The sequence below is a fragment of the Mustelus asterias genome, chromosome 5 (assembly GCF_964213995.1).
Source record: "Mustelus asterias chromosome 5, sMusAst1.hap1.1, whole genome shotgun sequence".
NCBI lineage: Eukaryota > Metazoa > Chordata > Chondrichthyes > Carcharhiniformes > Triakidae > Mustelus > Mustelus asterias.
In genome coordinates this window covers 80,769,864-80,792,586 of record NC_135805.1, presented here as the reverse complement: position 1 = coordinate 80,792,586, position 22,723 = coordinate 80,769,864, and the positions used below count along the sequence as shown (strand labels likewise).

Here is a 22,723-nt window from a genome sequence, read left to right as displayed (position 1 = left end):
TTTCTTTCAAGTCTTTATTTTAGTTAAAGTAACATAAAAATGCCGCTTTCAAAGCGGGTATTTACTTTTCACATGTCCCCCAAAGGTTTCTCACTAGTATAAAGAGAGACTCCTGGGACATTGAGCGTTGCTTAGGGAGGAGGCAGACATTTGTAATGCTGCATTCTGTAAATAAGCACAGTATTTAGTACTGTACTTACTTACAGAATGCAGCATTACAAATGTCTGCCTCCTCCCTAACCAACATTCAATGTCCCAGAAGTCTCTCTTTATACTACTGAGAAACCTGCTTGTCTTTTCTAGTTTCTTACTTCACCAACAAGGTGCTGGATGAAATATCTACTTGCTGCACACTTGTGTGGGTAGCTAACTGACATATTGCTGATTTCCTTAGAGGAAACCTGAAATGATTCTTAGGGATAAAAGTTAGGGTGGTTATGACCTTGACAGGATCTGTGCCACACTCAGGTATATACAATTCTACTTATAGATTGCAATGTCTGGGTACTGTCTGGTGCAGTAATGGACAACCTAGGCGAGCGAGTGGGCCAAACGAGTGACCCTCCTTCACCTCAATGGGCCACAAGATTGAAATCGGGCATATGCACTAATCATGTCCCCATGAATAAGGTTAAATACATTTAATACACGCTGAATATTTCATAATGCGCTAGAGAAAATGCTTAATCATTCATGTATTAATAGAACTGTAATGGACTTCAACTGGGAAAAACAAAATAATTTTTTACTCTTACCTTATGCATATTATAACTTACTGTCCTTATCAGAGATAATGCCACCTACAATTAAAAGAAATACATAGATATGTTTTTAGATATTATTTTATTTTAATTTATATTTACTTATCTTTATTTTAATTAACCATACTGCTCCTGATAAGTTTTACTACTACTATTATAAAACTCTTATTATGAAGATAACTTTATCATTGGGAACGATAGGCAGAAATGCGGGAAAATAACCTGCCCAATGTTACAGAATAGTACAGCACAGAAGGAGGCCATTCAGTCCATTGTGTCTGTGATGGATGATGTTATATTGGTCTCAATCACAGCCTTATTAACATTAGTTAAAAACACAAAGTTGCTTTCTTGACCCAATTTCGATCCAAATGATGAAGTATAAACAATGTTGCCTTGTGTTTTTCTAAAATATATGGCCTCTTGAAGCTTGCAACTATGTTACTTGGACAGCAAAGCATTAAGGCCACAAGAAGTCATAATGCAATCAATGGGTATTTTTAAAAATAACATCAGTTTACCTTTTAGGCTACTCCTCGCCTTTCTCCTAGCCCCCTCACATCTTATGCTCTGCTGTGGTTCCAGTCAGATCCATGGGGTTGTTCGTGCACTCAACAGTCAGAGCTCAGGAGAATGAAATAGGAAGCTAGGAATGCCCCTCCTTTCTCATTAAAATGGGTAACTTGGGTCACTGCTTCTTGCTGATGTACACCAGCACTGTCCTAATTTCATGGGTTTTCTGAGAACTCCACAGCCAGAATATCTATGAACATCCCCATTCTGATTTGATTTGATTTATTATTGTCACATGTATTGGTGTACAGTGTAAAATATTATTTCTTGCATGCTACACAGACAAAGCATATCATTCATAGATACGGAAAGAGGAGAAGAATGTAGTGTTACAGTCATAGCTAGGGTGTAGAGAAAGATCAACTTAATGTGAGGTAGGTCCATTCAAAAGTCTGACGGCAGCAGGGAGGAAGCTGTTCTTGAGGCAGTTGGTATGTGTCCTCAGACTCTTGTATCTTTTTCCCGATGGAAGAAGGTGGAAGAGAGTATGTCCGGAGTGCGTAGATTCCTTAATTATGATGGCTGCTTTTCTGAGACAGTGGGAAATCCAGGAATGCCCCTCTTATCTCATTAGAGTGATGGATATCATCACAATAATAGCGGGGCCCAGCATGAGTGCAAAAGACAAAGTGTTAGGAACCCTCTTTCTCCACAAAGTGCTGAGTGAATGATCCATCTCATCCACCCCCTAAGATCCTCAGCATCACAGAATCTGGTTTTCAGCCAATTTCATTCACTCTGCATGATATGAAGAAATGGCTGAGCACACCGGATCCAGCAAACGTTACGTGCCTCAAATGGTCAAAGGCCGGCAGGAAGGCAGTGGGAAGGTCACCCATAGAATTTTATAAGCTCCCTTGCCTACAAATCCGCTGGCAGAGGACTAAAATTTTCATAGTAACTTCATTGCAGTGTCAAAGTAAGCCGACTTGTGACACTAATAAATAAACTTTAAAAATTCCATCCACCATGTGGAGAATAGATCCTGTCACTATGGGCGATCATTTCCGGTTCTGCCAGCAGTAGGCATTGTCAGAAGTGGGATGGGAAAATTTGGAAAGCGGCCAACGTCCACTCTCCAGGTTTTCCTGTCCCGCGTGCGATGATGCCCACCGCTGGTGGGACTAGGTATTCCCACCAGGTGCCACTATTATTTAAAGTATGGCTATTCACACTGTACTTTGAAAGAAATGTATTATTTCTGTAACCTGAGGCCACATTCCCTAGTTCAAATACATTCTGTAATTTTGGGTATAACAATAAGTAACAAAGTGTAGGGTTGAAATTTGAGCAAGCAGGGTTTGGCAAAGTTATTTACGAAGCTTTGTCAGTGAACAGTATGACAGTGAGATCCATTGTACTGATAAACCGCTCATCAATCACTACAACTGTCCCCGAGATATAAGGCATGAATTTTTCATGCTGATTAAGAAGAAAATAAGACTCTGCTTTCTGACACTTAATTTAACTCTTTAGGTCATTGAAGCACTTTTTCATAAAATGCTTGTATATACAAGTGGTCTCCGTGTCTATGTTTTCATTGAGGTGTGCAAGGATTTCCTTAACATTTCAGCTGTGCTGCTCAGAAAATCTGAAAGGTTTTCTGCCTTGTGCAATTGACCTTTTCCACTTGGAATATACTTAAATGATTTCTTAAAATAATGCATTCTTTCATATTGTTGACAATATGAAACAAATTCACTTTTGTTCCTATTCTCCGCTTGTCAAGATAGCAAAGGAAGAATATGAATGAAACACAGTGATGCTGGCTTGTATGATATTGTAAATTGTGCTGAGTCCAGGTACAGTTAACATTGTAGATAAATGCCATGACAGTAATTGTTGATAATATTTTACAATTATCTGTAATGTGAAAGTTTTAATATAAATTGGTTGTTTAATATGAGAAAGGGGCAGGAACAGATCACTGAGTTAGCCTAAATAGGAAGGCAGTTTAGATGTATGGGAACAAGTTATCAGGTTTAGGAAGTAGGTGTAGGTCTTAACACCTCTCTCAGTTGTAACAGGATTTCTTAGGAGAAGAAAGGGGGATGGAAACATGCTATATTTGGTCTCTGCTTCCTTACATTGTTCCAGAATTTTCAGTGCTTGTTCAAATACAGCAGATACATGACAACAAGCCTGGATGGTATAGATGCTTTTTTCCTCCCTGGCAAGGATGCCAAATGAAGCTATTGTTAGGCTTAATGCCAGGACTCCCTCCGTTTGGAAGATAGTTGGGTTCAGGCAGTGAAGGCTGAGGTTTGATTTAATTTAATTTATAGTTCCTGAACAACCTTTGGGCATGAAGGCTTTCTAGATGTTGTTTTCTCAACAGGAGCCAGAAAACCTCAAGGCCAATGGCCAGGCCTGTGGCTGTTTTCTGCCTGTTTCCTGGCACAGTTTCCCGTCATTGGATGGGTCTGCACTGAGGCCATACCAGACCTATCCCAATGACCAAATTCATCAAATTCTGTACTTCTGAGGCAGAATGGGAAGGGAGAAAACTCAAGGTTTAAGCAATACCAAAAAAGCAAAATTAGAGTTGTTTAGCATCTTATGACCAAATTAATGCTAGTATAAGCCTACAGCCTTAGCTAACAGTAGTGTAACATAGATATGTTTCTGAGGTGATTTGACTGAGAGCAATGATTTCAGTCTAAGTAAGTTGCTGGGACTGTCTGGTAACACTTCAGATTTATTGATGCAAAAGTCAGTAGCAGAAGTTTTAGAGCTTGAGTTCCACAAATGTGATGGCATTTTGTGGTTCTTGATATCAGCGTTTATCACTTGGGTTAATCACAAAACAGAAGCTGACTGAGGAATGTTACACGACCTGAGATTTAAAGCTGATTTACCGATGAGATGCAGGCAGTGAGGAACCTCACCCAACAGCCCAAAGGTCAAAATATTTTAATTTTCTCTTTTTTTGTCCCCTGAAAAATGCAGCAACTCATCAAGATTGCCCACTGGCAAGTTGCAATTAGAAAATGGCCCTGCTAATTTCAGCCCCTGGAATGTCTGAGCAGAGAAATATTTTTCTAGAGAGAGAAAGGAAGATTGGAGGCAGATTTACCATCTTGCCTTTCCTAAAGTATCCACCAGTAGGCTAAATTATAACTTTAGAATGACACTGATGGAGGCTTGAGGCGACTGTACTCCCATTCCTCTTGTATGTGTGATAGAAAAACATAAGACTGAGGAAATGGCCCTTAAAAAGAGAGATTCTCCCTGCAAGCGAAATTAATGTGTTGAAGAAATATCTCTGTACAATAATAATTCTGAGGAATAGTTCACGCAAACATCAACACAATTTATTGCAGATGAAACAATAAGCTGTTTTTATGCCAGTTTAGTTTTGCTTTATGTCTGGCAATCATCAATTATGTTAACCTTTGAGCCGATTACAACTCTGCCATTATCAATATTAAAATTTGACAATTAATCAAATCTTATCAATGACTGATATAATATTTAGCTCTTTAATTTCCATTAAAATTCAATATCATTTTGCAGGTTGTTTCTTTAAAGTCCGACAGAGCTTGATTTCAGAAGGTCTTTATGAATTTTACATGTTGGGATTACCTCATTAGATGCTGGGTGTCCATCAGTATATGTAAAAGGAAAAGCTACGCTAATGTTTCAGAGTAGACTTCCTTCTGGTGACATTCTGACAAACAATTTGAACTTGAAACATTAACCCATCAACCTATCTTTCTATGCTGTAGTTATGAATGGACTTGCAGTTCATTTCTTTGCCTCTAGTTTTTAGTGTTTAAGGTTTGACAGGTATCAGGCTTGAAATGTATGTTGGGAATCTGAGTGATGAGGTCAGGCAATCTCATGAATCCAAGACATAATTGAAATGTTGGGTTGGATTTTATGTGCCATTGCTTGGTGTGTTTTTGGCAGAGGGCATGCAAAATCGGTTGGGTGACTGTCCTCCAGTTTCCCATCCGTCCCCGAGCTTGCTCTGATAACATGAATGGGTGGGTCTGGCACCATATATAAATTAATAATTAAGGGTTATTTAGGCTTGTTAACAAACCGATTGACCTTAATAATACGCTCACCATGCCATAAAATGGTGGCCTGGGCCATCAGGCAAGAGTGGGCAGGCCACTTTTGAAAGCCTACATTAGAAATAACAGAAAAGAAATGGCGGAGGACTACATTTGGGATTGCCCTGTGCAGATCCTCCCTCCCCCCTACCCCACCCCTGGGATCTGGGAAGGGATATGGGTCCCTCCTGCCCTAAAGCCCAGGGACTTGCTTACTTGGAGCAACAATGATCTTCCTCAGTCCCAGCAGTGTCCACCACTCAGCCCTGGCATGCCGGGACTGATGGAGCTGCTGGCCAATTCAATTGGCAGCTCCCAAGGATGGCACTTTTGAGCGAAGGGCGGAAATCCCAATCTCCATCAATTTAGGTTCATAGAAAGAAATCATAGAAACCCTACAGTACAGAAAGAGGCCATTCGGCCCATCGAGTCTGCACCGACCACAATCCCACCCAGGCCCTACCCCCATATCCCTACATATTTTACCCACTAATCCCTCTAATCTACGCATCCCAGGACACTAAGGGGCAATTTTAGCATGGCCAATCAACCTAGCCCGCACATCTTTGGACTGTGGGAGGAAACCGGAGCACCCGGAGGAAACCCACGCAGACACGAGGAGAATGTGCAAACTCCACACAGACAGTGACCCGAGCCGGGAATCGAACCCAGGTCCCTGGAGCTGTGAAGCAGCAGTGCTAACCACTGTGCTACCGTGCCGCCCCAAGGTTGCCCACTACATGTTATGGTTGTGGGGTGGGCTGGCACAAAGCGAGTCACCTTCCAGCCTTCTTTACTACCTCCTCCGCCACCTCTCCCCGCCCGATGTAATCTCCCACTCAACCCAAAAATGCGCCTGTTAACTCTATTTTTATCTCCACAGATGCTGCCAGACCAGCTGAGTATTTCCAGCACTTTCTCCTCTTACTTCTGGTTTCAGCATCCACAAAAAAGGGGTGTAGTGGTTATGTTATTGGGCTCGCTATCTCGAGGCCTAAACTAATGATCCGGAGATATGAGTTCAAAGCCCACCACAGCAGCTGGGGAATTTCAAGTTGATTAATTAAATAAAATCTGGAATAAAAAGCTAGTGTCAGTAATTAACAAAATTATCAGATTGTTGTAAAACAAAACCTCAGGTTCCCGTCCTTTTGGGAAGGAAATCTGCCATCCTTGTCTGGTCTGGCTTATATCTAACTCTTGACTAGGATAATGTGGTTGACTCTAAGCTGTACTTTGAAATAGCCTAGTAAAACATACAATCTTATTGAAGAAGTCAGCTCACCATCATCTTTTCCAGAGAAATTACTGATGGACAATAAATGGTGGCCTTACTGGAGATACCCACATTCCTGTAAATTAAGTAGAAAAGCCGGTGAAGCTCTAGGGTGGAAGTGTGAATTATGCTATTTACCTTTGAGGTTTATTGAGAGAAAAGGGGATCTGACCCCTCATGCTTGCTCCATTCAAGTCTGTGGCCAGGATTTTCCAGCTGCCTGTGATGTGTTTTCCTGCAGGAGAATTGATGTGAGTACCTGCATCGGATTTCTGGCTTCTGGAAAACTCTTCTTAATTAAATTGGGGGTGGGAAGAGCCCATCAAGGGAACCATGTCTGCTGGCAACGCAATGTCAGTTAGGCAGATTAACCGGCCATTTGATACCAACTATTGCAGAGCCCATTGCAATTTGGTGGAAGCACAGGGTTTTAATGGAAGTCACATCGCTTTCCCATAGCTTCCAAACCATGGCTTCGCAACAGACACCTCCAAACACTGAAAGATGCCCTCATAAGAACAGGATATGGCGCTCGACTCATCGATCGACAGTTCTGACGTGCCACAGCGAACAACTGCACCGACCTCCTCAGAAGACAAACACGGGACACGGTGGACAGAGTACCCTTCGTCGTCCAGTACTTCCCCGGAGCGGAGAAGCTACAACATCTTCTCCGGAGCCTTCAACATGTCATTGATGAAGACGAACATCTCACCAAGGCCATTCCCACACCCCCACTTCTTGCCTTCAAACAACTGCACAACCTCAAACAGACCATTGTGCGCAGCAAACTTCCCAGCCTTCAGGAGAACAGTGACCACGACACCACACAACCCTGCCACAGCAACCTCTGCAAGACGTGCCGGATCATCGACACGGATGCCATCATCTCACATGAGAACACCATCCACCAGGTACATGGTACGTACTCTTGCAACTCGGCCAACGTTGTCTACCTGATACGCTGCAGGAAAGGATGTCCTGAGGCATGGTACATTGGGGAGACCATGCAGATGCTACGACCACGGATGAATGAACGCCGCTCGACAATCACCAGGCAAGAGTGTTCTCTTCCTGTTGGGGAACACTTCAGCGGTCATGGGCATTCGGCCTCTGATCTTCGGGAAAGCGTTCTCCAAGGTGGCCTTCATGACACACATGCAGAGCCACTGAGCAGAAACTGATAGCCAAGTTCCGTACACACGAGGACGGCCTCAACCGGGATCTTGGGTTCATGTCACACTATCTGTAACCGCCACGACTTGCCTGGGCTTGCAAAATCTCACTAACTGTCCTGTCTGGAGACAATACACATCTCTTTAACTGTGCTGAACCCTCTCTCCACTCACATTGTCTGTACCTTTAAGACTTGATTACCTGTATAAACTCGCATTCCAACCATTATTTTGTAAATTGAGTTTGTGTCTTTATATGCCCTGTTTGTGAACAGAACTCCCACTTACTTGACGAAGGAGCAGCGCTCCGAAAGCTAGTGGCTTTTGCTACCAAATAAACCTGTTGGACTTTAACCAGGTGTTGTGAGACTTCTTACTGTGTTTACCCCAGTCCAACGCCGACATCTCCACATCATTCCAAAGGTTGCCCAGCAAACCCTAATGGGAGAGTACTGCATTGGGGGCTTGCTCAGATGATAAGGGCATGGTGCTAAGAGTAGCATGGCTGCAGGTTCGACCCCTGTCCTGGCTAAGATTTAAGCAGCCAGCAGAAAAGGGAATCCCAAATTCTTTCATAGGCACATAAATAGTAAATGGGTTGGAAAAGGAGGAATTGAGCCAATTAGGGACCAAAAACAGGATTTAAACATGGAGGCAGGGGCCAGGCTGAGGTATTGAATAAATACTTTGTATCTGCCTTTACCAAAGAACAAAGAGAAATTAAAGTAAAGTTTATTCGTTAGTCACAAGTAAGGCTTATATTAACACTGCAATGAAGTTACTGTGAAACAAAGAACAAAGAGCAGTACAGCACAGGAACAGGCCTTTCGGCCTTCCAAGCCTGCGCCGATCATGATGCCTGCCTAAACTAAAACTGTAAGCACTTACGGAATCCGTATCCTTCCATTCCCATTCTACTCTTCTATTCGTCTAGATACCCTTAAATGCTGCTATCGTACCTGCTCCCACCAGCTCCCCAGGCAGCGCGTTCCAGACATTCACCACCCTCTGTGTAAAAAAACATGCTTCGCACATCTCCTCTAAACTTTTCCCTTCAAACCTATGTCCCCGAGTACTTGACTTTTCTACCCGAGGAAAGAGCATCTGACTATCCATTCTGTCCATGCTACTCATAAGCTTGTAAACCTCTATCAGGTCGCTCCCAACCTCTGTCGTTCTGGTGAGAACAAGGAGATACATACCATCCAGGCCACGGTGACAGATTAGGTGTTGTTATCATGTCATCGCCTGTCTCCCTTTATTAATGAGGATGATTTGTTGTGCATTCTAATATGGCTGTAGATCCTGACTGCTGACCTGCATGGCTTTCCTCAGTGCGGGCAAGGATGAATTGTCTGATTTTGTTGGGACTCCTCAGTCTTTCTAGATTGCCTTTGTCCTTAGCTGCCTGTATTCTTTGCTGTTCAAGGAAGCAAGATTAATATTACGAGAAACATAGACATTTTGTATCAGCTATTGATTCTTTTCTGAACATGTAAAGTGAAGTTTAAAAATTGACTCATGTTGCCAATGCGTTTTGTCCAGATAGACAGAGCTACCTTTGACTAGTAGCTGCTGAATTATTTAAACATAGGGCTGTGCGGAGATCTGAATCACTACTTATGCCTCATTATTATGTTTCTTCCAGACTGCCAGTCAACCTTAGCTTTACAGATTATGACTAAACGATGCCACGGGAAGAGAAGTTGCAGTGTATATGCCAGTTCCTATGAGTTTGGTGATCCCTGTTATCCAGGCATCCGCAAATTCCTCAATGTCATCTACACCTGCGGTAAGACAGTGGAATTCACTCTCAACATTGTCAACATCCAGCAGCTCATTATTTAACTTGTATAAATATAACTCAAAGGGTGACAACTGTGTAATCTCCTGGACTAGTTTTGATCACCTGAGAGGAAATTTCTGGTGTATTTCTTTTCTTCAAAACCCTGAGTTTCTGCCTCTCCTTGGAGATTACATGGCTGCAGGAGGTTTGGTAGTGGGGAGGGATGCGTCAGATATCCTGGTGTGAGGCAAGCTTGATGGACCAACCGGTTGTTTTCTTATGTTGTAACATACTAGTGTTGTGGTATAGTGCTTTTTATGTTTTTGACCTGTATCTGAACTTAGCCAGGCATGTTGGCATGAAGTCAAATCCTTCTGATATTACTACCTGAAATGAGTCTGAATATACTTCAATAACTCAGCTGTAATAATATGAATACCATCAACTCAGTCAGAAAGATTACGTTTAAGATTAGAAATAACACAATCATACAGTGGAAAGTGTTTACCTTCCTATAGGATTTCATTTGATTTGATTTATTATTGTTACATGTATACGGTGAAAACTATTGTTTCTTGCGCGTTATTCAGACAAAGCATACCATTCATAGAGAAGGAAAGGAGAAGGTGCAGAATGTAGTGTTACAGTCATAGCTAGGGTGTAGAGAAAGATCAACTTAATGTGAGGTGGGTCCATTCAAAAGTCTGACAGCAGTAGGGAAGAAGCTGTTCTTGAGCCGGTTGGTACGTGACCTCAGACTTTTGTATCTTTTCCTGACGGGAGAAGGTGGAAGAGGGGACCTTGATTATGCTGGCTGCTTTTCCAAGGCAGTGGGAAGTGTAGACAGAGTCAATGGATGGGAGGCTTGCGTGGAAGAGGAGGTGATGGGATAAAATTAATGAAAGTGAAAACAAAATTGAAAGGAAATGTAGGCTTTTAGAATGGACAAAGAGTTATCTTAACTGATTTAATTTTCAACTTCCAATTGTTGAATCCCATCCCAAAATGTAAAACATGTATCTCTATCTGTTACACTCTAGAGAAAAACAAAATCTGCTTCTGCATTTCTACCCTTGAACTAGTTTGCAGTATGATTTCTCAGAGTTCAGTTTGGAATGCTTCACTAACGAGTTGTGTTTTAATTTGAATTTAGCATTGTAATCTCATGTTTCTTGCAAAACTACTGTGCAGTTGTCTTCAATGTTAGCATTGTACACTTGATGGCCAAAATTTTCCCGCCCCGCCTGCCACAGGAATTGGAGCGGGTGCGGGGTGGAGCATGGGAAAGTCCGTTAACCTCGGGCAGGATTTTACGGTTTCGGGATGAGAGAGGCCGTAAATCCCCGCCTGGTAAGTCAGATATAATGTTGGAAGTGTGGAATTGTGATGGCAGATAAATTGGAAATGAATTAGAAGATAACTTTCTGAAATGTAATCTTGATGTTGGTGTAAAGTGGTAAATTACGCAGTTCCTCGAATATTCAGTTCAGTGTATGAGGAGAGGATGCTATTAAACTTGAGCAGTGTAATTGTGGAGTTAAATGCTGATCCAATTGTGGAGTAAAGAGGAGTGAGACTTGCTTCTCTCACTCAATGAAAAAACATAAATGGATAAAAACAATGGCTTGTGTCCTTTCTCCTATGTTTTTGTGGATCTTGAACATTGTGGGAGTAGATTGGGGACCCCCCCCCATTAAAATTCTTCTCCAAAATATAAATACATCCTTGGGTAACAATGCACTGATATTAATCTAGTGCAAAGGGAAATTTTAATAGAATCATCGAACCCCTATAGTGCAGAAGAGACTATTCGGCCCATCACGTCTGCACTGAATCTCTGACAGAGTGTCTCACCCAGGTCCTCTCTCCAGCTCTATCCCTGTAATCACACTCATCCACCTAACTTACACATCTTGGGACAGCAAAGGGCAAGTTAGCATGGCCAATCCACCTAACCTTTATATCTTTAGACTGTGGGAGGAAACCGGAGCACCCGGAGAAAACCCAGGCATACACGGGGAGAACGTGCAAATTCCAGACAGACACCCAAGGGCGGAATTGAACCCAGGTCCCTGGAGCTGTGAGGTAGCATGTGCTAACCACTGTGGCACCGTGTTGCCCATTATTAAATTATTGAATGCAATTAAGACAAACTTAATTTATAATGTTTTACATTGGTTTGAGTGCAGAACATGACTGTTGGTGAACATTTTGGAATGAGGTCTCATTAATAAAACCTTTCAATATGTACTTGGAATGAATGAGCTTTTGTATAGTAACTCCTGTAATCTAGTGGATGTTCATCATGTTATGTATTTATATTGATTTCAGAGAAGCAGCACTGAAGCTGCATTGAGCACTATGTAATAAATATACAGTGACATTGCTGATTGCTAGCGAGGGTAAAGAAGCAGCCTGTATCAAACCATACCTTGTTCACAAAGCTTCTTTAGTTTATCAGTCGCCGTGCCTCCGAGCATCAATCCTGCAGACACAGCACAGAAATTGGTGACGAGGATGTTGAACGACGCTTACGAGTCACCGGAAGGAAATAAATCACTGGAAAAAGGACTCCACGTGCTCCAGGCAGAACCGGCTCAGTGGATGTGATTAATGATTGCCCTGCAAGGTGATTAAAGAGGGAGCACAGAAGCAAACATACAGCTGGGGCTGTTTATAAAAAGAGTCTGAAGCTCGAGTTGTGCCTTGTTATACAAGGGAAAAACAAGGTAACTGCTGAAAACGCATTGCTCACTGTGCATATGGAGGAACCTCCATTAGGAAGAATATGGTGGGAGTTTTTGGCACCATGGGACACTTGGACAAAACTGTGGAGTGGTGGAGCTCCTATACGGTACAGTTTGGCTATTATGTGCAAGCAAACAAAACAGCAGAAGAGCTGTGAAGAAGGCCTATAGTGTGTTAGCTTTTATTAACAGGGGGTTGGAGTTTAAGAGCCGTGGGGTTATGCTGCAACTGTACAGGACCTTGGTGAGACCACATTTGGAATATTGTGTGCAGTTCTGGTCACCTCACTATAAGAAGGATGTGGAAGCGCTGGAAAGAGTGCAGAGGAGATTTACCAGGATGCTGCCTGGTTTGGAGGGTAGGTCTTATGAGGAAAGGTTGAGGGAGCTAGGGCTGTTCTCTCTGGAGCAGAGGCGGCTGAGGGGAGACTTAATAGAGGTTTATAAAATGATGAAGGGGATAGATAGAGTGAACGTTCAAAGACTATTTCCTCGGGTGGATGGAGCTATTACAAGGGGGCATAACTATAGGGTTCGTGGTGGGAGATATAGGAAAGATATCAGAGGTAGGTTCTTTACGCAGAGAGTGGTTGGGTGTGGAATGGACTGCCTGCAGTAATAGTGGAGTCAGACACTTTAGGAACATTTAAGCGGTTATTGGATGGGCACATGGAGCACACCAGGATGATAGGGAGTGGGATAGCTTGATCTTGGTTTCAGATAAAGCTCGGCACAACATCATGGGCTGAAGGGCCTGTTCTGTGCTGTACTGTTCTATGTTCTATGTTCCCACATTCCTGAGTTAAGGGGGGAAAAGTGATTAATCTCCTCAGAAGTTTAGTGCAGCCAGAGAAGCCAGGCTCTAAGACATAGAAACATAGAAACTAGGCCCTTTGAGCCTGCTCCTGCCTTCATCTTGATCATGGCTGATCATCGAATTCAATATCCTGATCCCCCCACTTCCTCTTACATCCCTTGATACCTTTAACCCAAGAGCTATATCTAATTTCTTCTTGAAATCAGACAATGTTTTGGCCTCAACTACTTTCTGTGGCAGTGAATTCCACACATTCATCATCCTCTGGGTGAAGAAATTTATCCTCACCTCAGTTCTAAAACGTTTGCCCCTTATCCTCAAACTATGACCCCTAGTTCTGGACCCCTCACTATTGGGAACATTCTTTCTGAATCTACCCCTGTCTAACCCTGTTAGAATTTTATAAGTTTCTATGAGATTCCCCCCTCTCACTCTTCTAAACTCCAGTGAATATAACCCTAACCGACTTGGTCTCTCCTCATGACAGACTTGCTATCCCAGGAATCGGCCTGGTAAACCTTCGCTGTACTCCCTCTATAGCAAGGACATTCTTCCTCAGATAAGGACACCAAAACTGCACACAATACTCCAGGTGTGGCCTCACCAATGCCCTATACAATTGCAGCAAAACTTCCTTATCCCTATACTCAAATCCTCTCGCAATGAAGGCCAGCATACCATTTGCCTTCTTTACTGCCTGCTGTACCTGTGCACTTACTTTCAGCGACTGATGCATGAGGACTCCATGGTCTCATTGAGTATCTACCTCTCTCAATTTACACCCATTCAAGTAATAAACTGTCTTCCTATTATTGCTACCAAAATAGATAACCTCACATTTATCCACATACTGCACCTGCCATGCAGATGCCCACACACTCAGCCTGTCCAAATCATGCTAAAGCATCTTTGCATCTTCCTCACAGCTCACCCTCTCACCCAACTTTGTATCATCTGCAAATTTAGAGATAATACATTCAGTTCCCTCTTCCAAATCATGAATATACAATGTGGACAGTTGGGGTCCTAGCACAGATCCCTGCAGAATCCCATTCGTCACCGATCAGAAAAAGACCCATTTATCCCAACCCTTTGCTTCCTATCTGCTAACCAGCTTTTTTATCCATATGAAGAAATCATAGAAATTCTGTATGCACAATATTCACCAGAGTCTTTAGTGATTGCAGTGTGCTTCAGATTTCACATACGTAATCAAGCAGAGGGAGGGAATCAATTGCACAATTTGTGGCTGTTTTAAAAAGATTTGCAGAGAGTACAGTGAGTTCAGTGATGTATTAAAGATACAATTTGGGACAGACTAGTCTGTGGTCTGAGAACCAAGGCAATACAGAAATGGATGCTAAGTGAGAGTAATCTCACTCTTAAAAAAGGCCGTGGAAATTGCTGTGTTAAAGGGGCTGGCTGCAAAAGAAGCTCAGAAGCTCAGTACGAGTAATGGGATACACAAAATGTCGTCTGAGCCAACGCCTAAGGGCTTTGAAACTCAAACTCGTACATCCCACAGATGTGAGACAGGATATTCAGCGATGGAATGCTGGTGCAAGGATATTGTGTGCAGAAGCTGTGGTAAAAGAGGCCACATAGAGTGTGCATACTGGAAGAAAAAACAAACTACGAGCAAACATAAGAAGAAACCAGAACAAATCAAAGCAACATGTAGGCAGGCAGGACAGAAGAAAATGTGTTTATGCTGTGCAAAAGGATCGAGAGAAATTAAGAGACTTGCAGTCTGAAGGCGAATTGTCATTGAATGTTCTAGTCATTGCTTGTGCTACCAATAGAAACCGGATCATTCCACTGTTGGATGGACAGCCAGTAAAGATGGAAGTAGACATTGGGGCAGCTGTCCTGCTGGTGCCAGAGACTGTCTAAAAAGAAAAACTCAGACACATTCCTTTCAAACCTTCAAAAATAGTGTTGAAGGCATACACTGGTGAAGTGGTTCCAATGAAGGGGCACATTGACATAGCTATACAACGGAATGGATAGATGGCAGATTTGTCATGACATATTTTAAAGGGTAATTATGTGGCATTGATGGGTCGAAATGGTTAGAAATTATTTGACTAAATTAGGCCGAAGTCAACCTGATGACTAATGCAGAATTAGGCCTTACGAACATTCTCAAGAAACACAACAGCCTGCTTAATGGAGAATGGGAAGTATGAAAGACATCACAGTTAAATTAAAGAAGGGAGCCAAGCGAAATGCTTGAAGGCAAGATCGGTACCTTATGCTACCAGGCCAAAAGTAGAGGCTGACGAATGGTGAAGGTGGGAGTCTTGGAACCTGCCAACATTAGTGAATAGGCTACACCAATCACCAGTTATTAAAAAGGATGGATCTGTACAGATTTGCGGAGTCTTCAAAGTCACATTTAGTCCAGTATTGTGTGTGGAACAATACCCTCTGCCCCATACTGATGACTTGTTTCTAAGGCAGGAGGCAGATTGATCTAAGCCAGGCATACGTACAAATGAATGTAAACCAGAAGCCTCAAGAACTTAAGTCTCAAGACGATTGAGACAGAGAAATATTTGTTTTGAAGATGAACATTTGTTATCACATCAGCTCTGGCATTTTTCAAAAGTACTCAATGCCTCAGTACTCAATGCTGTCAACTGCCAGTTTCCAGATGCAATTTTACAACTCATCTGCTTCATCCTGGATCACAATGTCTTCACCTTCAACAACCAGTTCTTCATCCAGACACACGGAACAGCCATGGGGACCAAATTCGCACCTCAATATGCCAACATCTTCATGCACAGGTTCGAACAAGACTTCTTCACCGCACAGGACCTTCAACCAATGCTATACACTAGATACATCGATGACATTTTCTTCCTTTGGAGTCATGGTGAGCAATCACTGAAACAACTATATGATGACATCAACAAGTTCCATCCCACCATCAGACTCACCATGGACTACTCTCCGGAATCGGTTGCATTCTTGGACACACACATCTCCATTAAGGATGGTCACCTCAGCACCTCACTGTACCGCAAGCCCACGGATAACCTCATGATGCTCCACTTCTCTAGCTTCCACCCTAAACACATTAAAGAAGCCATCCCCTATGGACAAGCCCTCCGAATACACAGGATCTGCTCGGATGAGGAGGATCGCAACAGACACCTCCAGACGCTGAAAGATGCCCTCATAAGAACAGGATATGGTGCTCGACTCATCGATCAACAGTTCAGACGCACCACAGCGAAAAACCGCACCGACCTCCTCAGAAGACAAACACGGGACACGGTGGACAGAGTACCCTTCGTCGTCCAGTACTTCCCTGGAGTGGAGAAGCTACGGCATCTCCTCCAGAGCCTTCAACATGTCATTGATGAAGACAAACATCTTGCCAAGGCCATCCCCACACCCCCACTTCTTGTCTTCAAACAACTGCGCAACCTCAAACAGACCATTGTCCGCAGCAAACTACCCAGCCTTCAGGAGAACAGTGACCACGACACCACACAACCCTGCCACAGCAACCTCTGCAAGACGTGACGGATCATCGACGCGGATGCCATCATCTCACGTGAGAACACCATCTACCAGGTACACGGTACATACTCTTGCAACTCGGCCAACGTTGTCTACCTGATATGCTGCAGGAAAGGATGTCCTGAGGCATGGTACGTTGGGGAAACCATGCAGATGCTACGACAACGGATGAATGAACACCGCTCGACAATCACCAGGCAAGACTGTTCTCTTCCTGTGGGAGCACTTCAGCAGTCACGGGCATTCAGCCTCGGATCTTCAGGTAAGCGTTCTCCAAGGCGACCTTCACGACACACGACAGCGCAGAGTCGCTGAGCAGAAACTGTTGGCCAAGTTCCGCACACATGAGGACGGCCTAAACCGGGATGTTGGATTTATGTCACATTATCAGTAACCCCCACAGCTTGCCTCCTGGACTTGTAGGCTGTCCTGTCTGGAGACAATACACATCTCTTTAAACTGTGCTTAATGCTCCCTCCACCCACATTGTCTGTATCTTTAAGACCTGGCTGGCTGTAGGGATTCGCATTCTAATCAGTATTCTGTAACTTGATTTTGTGTCTCTGTGCACTGTTTGAGAGCACATTTCCACTCCATCTGACAAAGGAGCAGCGCTCCGAAAGCTTATGGTATTTGCTACCAAATAAACTTGTTGGACTTTAACCTGGTGTTGTTAAAACTCTTACTATTTTTCAAAAGAGCAATGGACCAAATCCTGAATGGCCTAAACAGAGTCCAATGTTACTTGGATGACATTTTGGCTACTGATAAAGACGAAGAAGAATATCTTCGGAATCTGGATTGTCACACTTCAAAGATTGGATGACTATGGACTGAGAGTCGGCAAGGACAAGTGCGAATTCTTCTAGTCTTCAGTCGAGTATTTGGGAAATATGATGGGCACCACGGGCCTTCATGAATCTCCCTTGAAGGTCAAGGCTATCAGAGAGGCACCCACACTTCAGAATGTTAACCAGTTGCGATCCTTCCTAGGATCATTGAAGCACTACGGAAGATTTGTTCCAGATTTGGCAACCTTTTAAAACTGCTGCATAACCTGTGCCAAAACAAGAAGTGGAAGTGGTCGCATTAGCGCAACAATGCTTTTGTGCAAGGCAAGGAGGTGTTGTTCAAATCTGAAGCCCTGATACATTTTGACCCAAACCTGCCTCTACAGCTAGCACGTGGTGCATCTTGCTATGGTGTTCGGATGGTGGTATCCCACACCATGCTGTTGGGTGAAGAGAAATCCATTGCTTTTGCATTCAGAACATTGAGCCAAACTTACAGTAACTATACACAAATCAAAAGAGAAGCCTTGGGAATTATCCTTGGAGCGAATAGATTCTAGCAATTCTTGTATGGAAAAAAGTTCATCCAGTTGACGGAACATCTTCAATTTATGACAATCTTTGGACCACACTCAGGAATTCTATCACTTGCAGCAAGTAGAATGCAGAGATGGGCATTGTTTTTGTCTGCATATATTTATACCATTCATTATCGATAATTAAGTATTGATTGTAATGCAGATAGACTTTCTCGATTATCGCTACCAAATAGCTTGTCAGCAAATAATTTGACTGGAAGCTCCATCTATTTTGAACAGGTAGGCAGTACATCTATCACTTCAGGACAAATAAAGAAGTACACCTGGAGTGATCCAATACTACCCAAAGTACTGGGTACGGTGCTAAGAATCAAAACCTGACCTGAAACCATACTCCACCTGACGACTGGAGGTACCCATACAGTCAAGATGCTTTCTTTGGGGGCTCAGAGTAATCATTCTGCCACCATTGAGAAGACGAAGGTTGAACAAATGAGACCAGTACCATTGTCTGGGGGGTGGCACGGTGGCACAGTGGTTAGCACTGTTGCCTCATAGCGCCAGGGACTTGGGTTCGATTCTCGGCTTGAGTCACTGTCTGTGTGGAGTTTGCACATTCTCCTCGTGTCTGTGTGGGTTTCCTCCGGGTGCTCCAGTTTCCTCCCACAGTCCAAAGATGTGTGGGTTAGGTGGATTGGCTATGCTAAATTGCCCCTTCGTGTCAGGGGGACTAGCTAGGGTAAATGTATGGGGTTATGGGGAAAGGGCCTGGGTGGGATTGTAGTCGGTGCAGACTTGATGGGTTGAATGGCCTCCTTCTGCACTGTAGGATTTTATGGATTCTATTCTGGAATTGTGAGAATGAAAGAGATGGCAAGGAGCTATTTCTGGTGGCCTGGAGTGGATGGAGAAATAGAGGAGAAGGCATGCAAAGATGTGAAACCTGCCACTGTTAGCACTGCACATCATAAGACCATAACCATAAGACATAGGAGCAGAATTAGGCCACTCGGCCCATCGAGTCTGCTCCGCCATTGAATCATGGCAGATGTTTTTCTCATCCCCATTCTCCTGTCTTTTCCCCATAACCCCTGATCCCCTTATTAATTAAGAACCTATCTATCTCTGTCTTAAAGACACTCAATGACCTGGCCTCCACAGCCTTCTGCGGCAAAGAGTTCCACAGATTCACCACAATCTGGCTGAAGAAATTCCTCCCCATCTCTGTTTTAAAGGATCGTCCCTTTAGCCTAATGTTGTGTCCTCTGGTTCTAGTTTTTCCTACTAGTGGAAACATCCTCTCCATGTCCACTCTATCCAGGCCTCACAGTGTCCTGTAAGTTTCAATAAGATCCCCCCTCATCCTTCTAAACTTCAACGAGTACAGTCCCAGAGTCCTCAACCGTTCATCATATGACAAGCTCTTCATTCTAGGGATCATTCTTGTGAACCTCCTCTGGACCCTTTCCAAAGGCAGCACATCCTTCCTTAGATATGGGGCCCAAAACTGCTCACAATGCTCCAAATGGGGTCTGACCAGAGCCTTATACAGCCTCAGAAGTACATCCCTGCTCTTGTATTCTAGCCCTCTCGACATGAATGCTAAGAACAAAGAAAATTACAGTACAGGAACAGACCCTTCGGCCGTCGAAGCCTGCACCGACAATGCTGCCCGACTGAACTAAAACCCCTATCCTTCCAGGGACCATATCCCACCATCCCCATCCTATTCGTGTATTTGTTGTGTATTGTATCTGCTTCCACTACCTCTCCCAGCAGCGAGTTCCAGGCACCCACCACCCTCTGTGTAGAAAAACTTGTGTCGTACATCTCCTTTAAAACTTGCCCCTCGCAAGTCAAACCTATGTCCCCTAGTAATTGACTCTTCCCCCTGGGGAAAAAGCTTCTGACTATCCACACTATCCATGCCCCTCATAATCTTGTAGACATCTATCAGGTCGCCCCTCAACCTCTGTTGTTCCAGTGAGACCAAACCAAGTTTCTCCAACCTCTCCTCATAGCTAATGCCCTCCATACCAGGCAACATCCTGGTAAATCTTTTCCGTACCCTCTGCAAAGCCTCCACATCCTTCTGGTAGTGTGACGACCAGAATTGAACACTATATTCCAAGTGCGGCCTAATTAAGGTTCTATAAAGCTGCAACATGACTTGCCAATTTTTAAACTCAATGCTCCGGCTGATGAAGGCAAGCATGCCGTATGTCTTCTTGACTACCTTCTCCACGTGCATTCCCACTTTCAGTGACATGTGTACCTGTACACCCAGATCCTTTTGCCTACCAATTCTCTTAAGGGTTCTGCCATTTACTATATATTTCCTATCTGTATTAGACCTTCCAAAATGCATTACCTCACATTTGTCCAGATTAAACTCCATCTGCCATCTCTCCGCCCAAGTCTCCAACCCGATCTACATCCTGCTGTATCCTCTGATAGTCTTCATCACTATCCGCAAATCCACAAAACTTTTGTGTTGTCAGCAAACTTACTAATCAAACCAGTTACATTTTCCTCCAAATCGTTTATATATATATTACAAATTGCAAAGTTCCCAGCACTGATCCCTGAGGAATGCCACTTGTCACAGCCCTCCATTCAGAAACGCACCCTTCCACTGCTACCCTCTGTCTTCTTTGACTGAGCCAGTTTTGTATCCGCCTTGCCAGCTCACCTCTGATCCCATGCGACTTCACCTTCTGTACCAGTCTGCCATGAGGGACCTTGTCAAAGGCCTTACTGAAGTCCATGTAGACAACATCCACTGCCCTACCCTCATCAATCATCTTCGTCACTTACTCAAAAAACCCGATCAAGTTCGTGAGACACGACCTCCCCTTCACAAAACCATGTTGCCTCTCACTAATACGTCCACTTTTTTCCAAGTGGGAATAAATCCTGTCTTGAAGAATCCTCTCCAATAATTTCCCTACCACTGATGTAAGGCTCACCGGCCTGTAATTACCTGGATTATTCTTGCTACTCTTCTTAAACAAATGAACAACATTGACTATTTTCCAATCTTCTGGGACCTGCCCTGTAGCCAGTGAGGATACAAAGGATTCTCTCAAGGCCCGAGCAATTTTCTCCCTTGCTTCTTTCAGTATTCTGGGATATATCCCATCAAGCTCTGGGGATTTGTCTACCTTAATCTTTCTCAAGAACCCCAATACCTCCTTTTTGATCTCAACATGACTCAAACTATCTACACACCATTTCCCAGACTCATCATCCACGAAGTCCTTCTCTTTGGTGAATACTGATGCAAAGTACCATTTCCTCTGGCTCCACGCATAGATTCCCTCTCCTGTCCTTGAGTGGGCCAACCTTCTCCCTGGCTACCCTCTTGCTCTTTATATATGTATAAAAAGCCTTGGGTATGGCTGCAAGAGGCTTTGCAATAAGTGCACATTGACTACGCAGGGCCTTTTGAAGGACAAAAGTCGATGCTCAAAGTGGCCAGAAGTCATCATAATGAATAAAAGCAAATTACTGCGGATGCTGGAATCTAAAACCAAAAGAGAAAATGCTGGAAAATCTCAGCAGGTCTGGCAGCAAGATGCTGCCAGACCTGCTGAGATTTTTCAGCATTTTCTCTTTTGGTCGTCATAATGAAGTCAACTTCATCAGAAAAGATGATTGAGAGTTTAGGAGAAATCTTTAGGATTTCCTGAGCAATTAATGAGTGATAATGGATCAGTTTGTCTCTCAAGAATTTGAAAGTTTCTTGAAAGAGAACGGTTACAACATTGCATCTTCCGCCAAGGGCAAGAAGTTTTGGCTAGGGACTACACTACAGGAGAGAAATTTGTTCCTGCCACAATCATCATATAGACTAGACCTGTCTTGTGTACTGTCCAAACCCAGAATGAGATCATCTGGAGAAAGAATGTGAATCAGCTGTTGCTGGTGAGAACCAATCCATCGGGGATACAACCTGCAGTGAATCTGAATTCAACTGTGCACGGTTCTGAACTGAACCTTCCTGAAACCCTAGCACCAACAAAACCGGCTGAGGGAAACAGCACCTCAATTTCAAACCAAGTGCAGAGTTGACCTCTAGTTATAACGTCAACACCAGTCAAAACAACCACAGACGACACTTGTACAAAGTCGAAAATGCTAGAAGTTACAACTAGTGCGAAGAAGCAGATGCCTGAGGTTCGCCAGCAGCCATTGACCCCAAGCCGTCTGACATATTGATTGTTTGATTATTGTTCATGTTACACTTGTTTAAATTTGTTGGGGACATTCAAATTAAACGGGAAAGGAAATGGTAAGCATTTATATTGAATCTGGAGAAGCAGCACTGAAGCTGCACTGAGTTTTGTATAATAATATATGCATGATGTTACTGATTGCTTTCACGGGTAACTGTGCAGAGTTAGGAATCAGTCTGTACTGAACACATTTTGTTAATAAAGCTCCTTTAGTTTGTCAGCCTCCATGCTCCGAGCATCAATCCTACAGACACAACACACAATGATTCCAAATTCCACAAAGGTAGATAATGGAACTCAAATGATTCAAATAATTTTGTTGGATTGGTACTCCATAACCGTAGATCTGCTAATGTGTTGAGGTTTCATTTTTTTATTTTGAAATCTGAAAATTGATCACTTGCATTGTAGCACAAACACCGGCA

At 43.3% G+C, this 22,723-nt stretch overlaps 1 protein-coding gene across 1 annotated transcript in view; it reads left to right on the top strand.

Annotated features, from left to right (window-relative positions):
* LOC144493630 (protein eva-1 homolog A-like) overlaps nucleotides 1–22,723 on the top strand; it is a 298,521-nt gene that overhangs the window by 181,141 nt on the left and 94,657 nt on the right. The window contains exon 5 of the mRNA XM_078212884.1: nucleotides 9,495–9,638. Coding sequence (XP_078069010.1) covers nucleotides 9,495–9,638 — 144 coding nt within the window. The remainder of the gene's footprint in view (nucleotides 1–9,494; nucleotides 9,639–22,723) is intronic.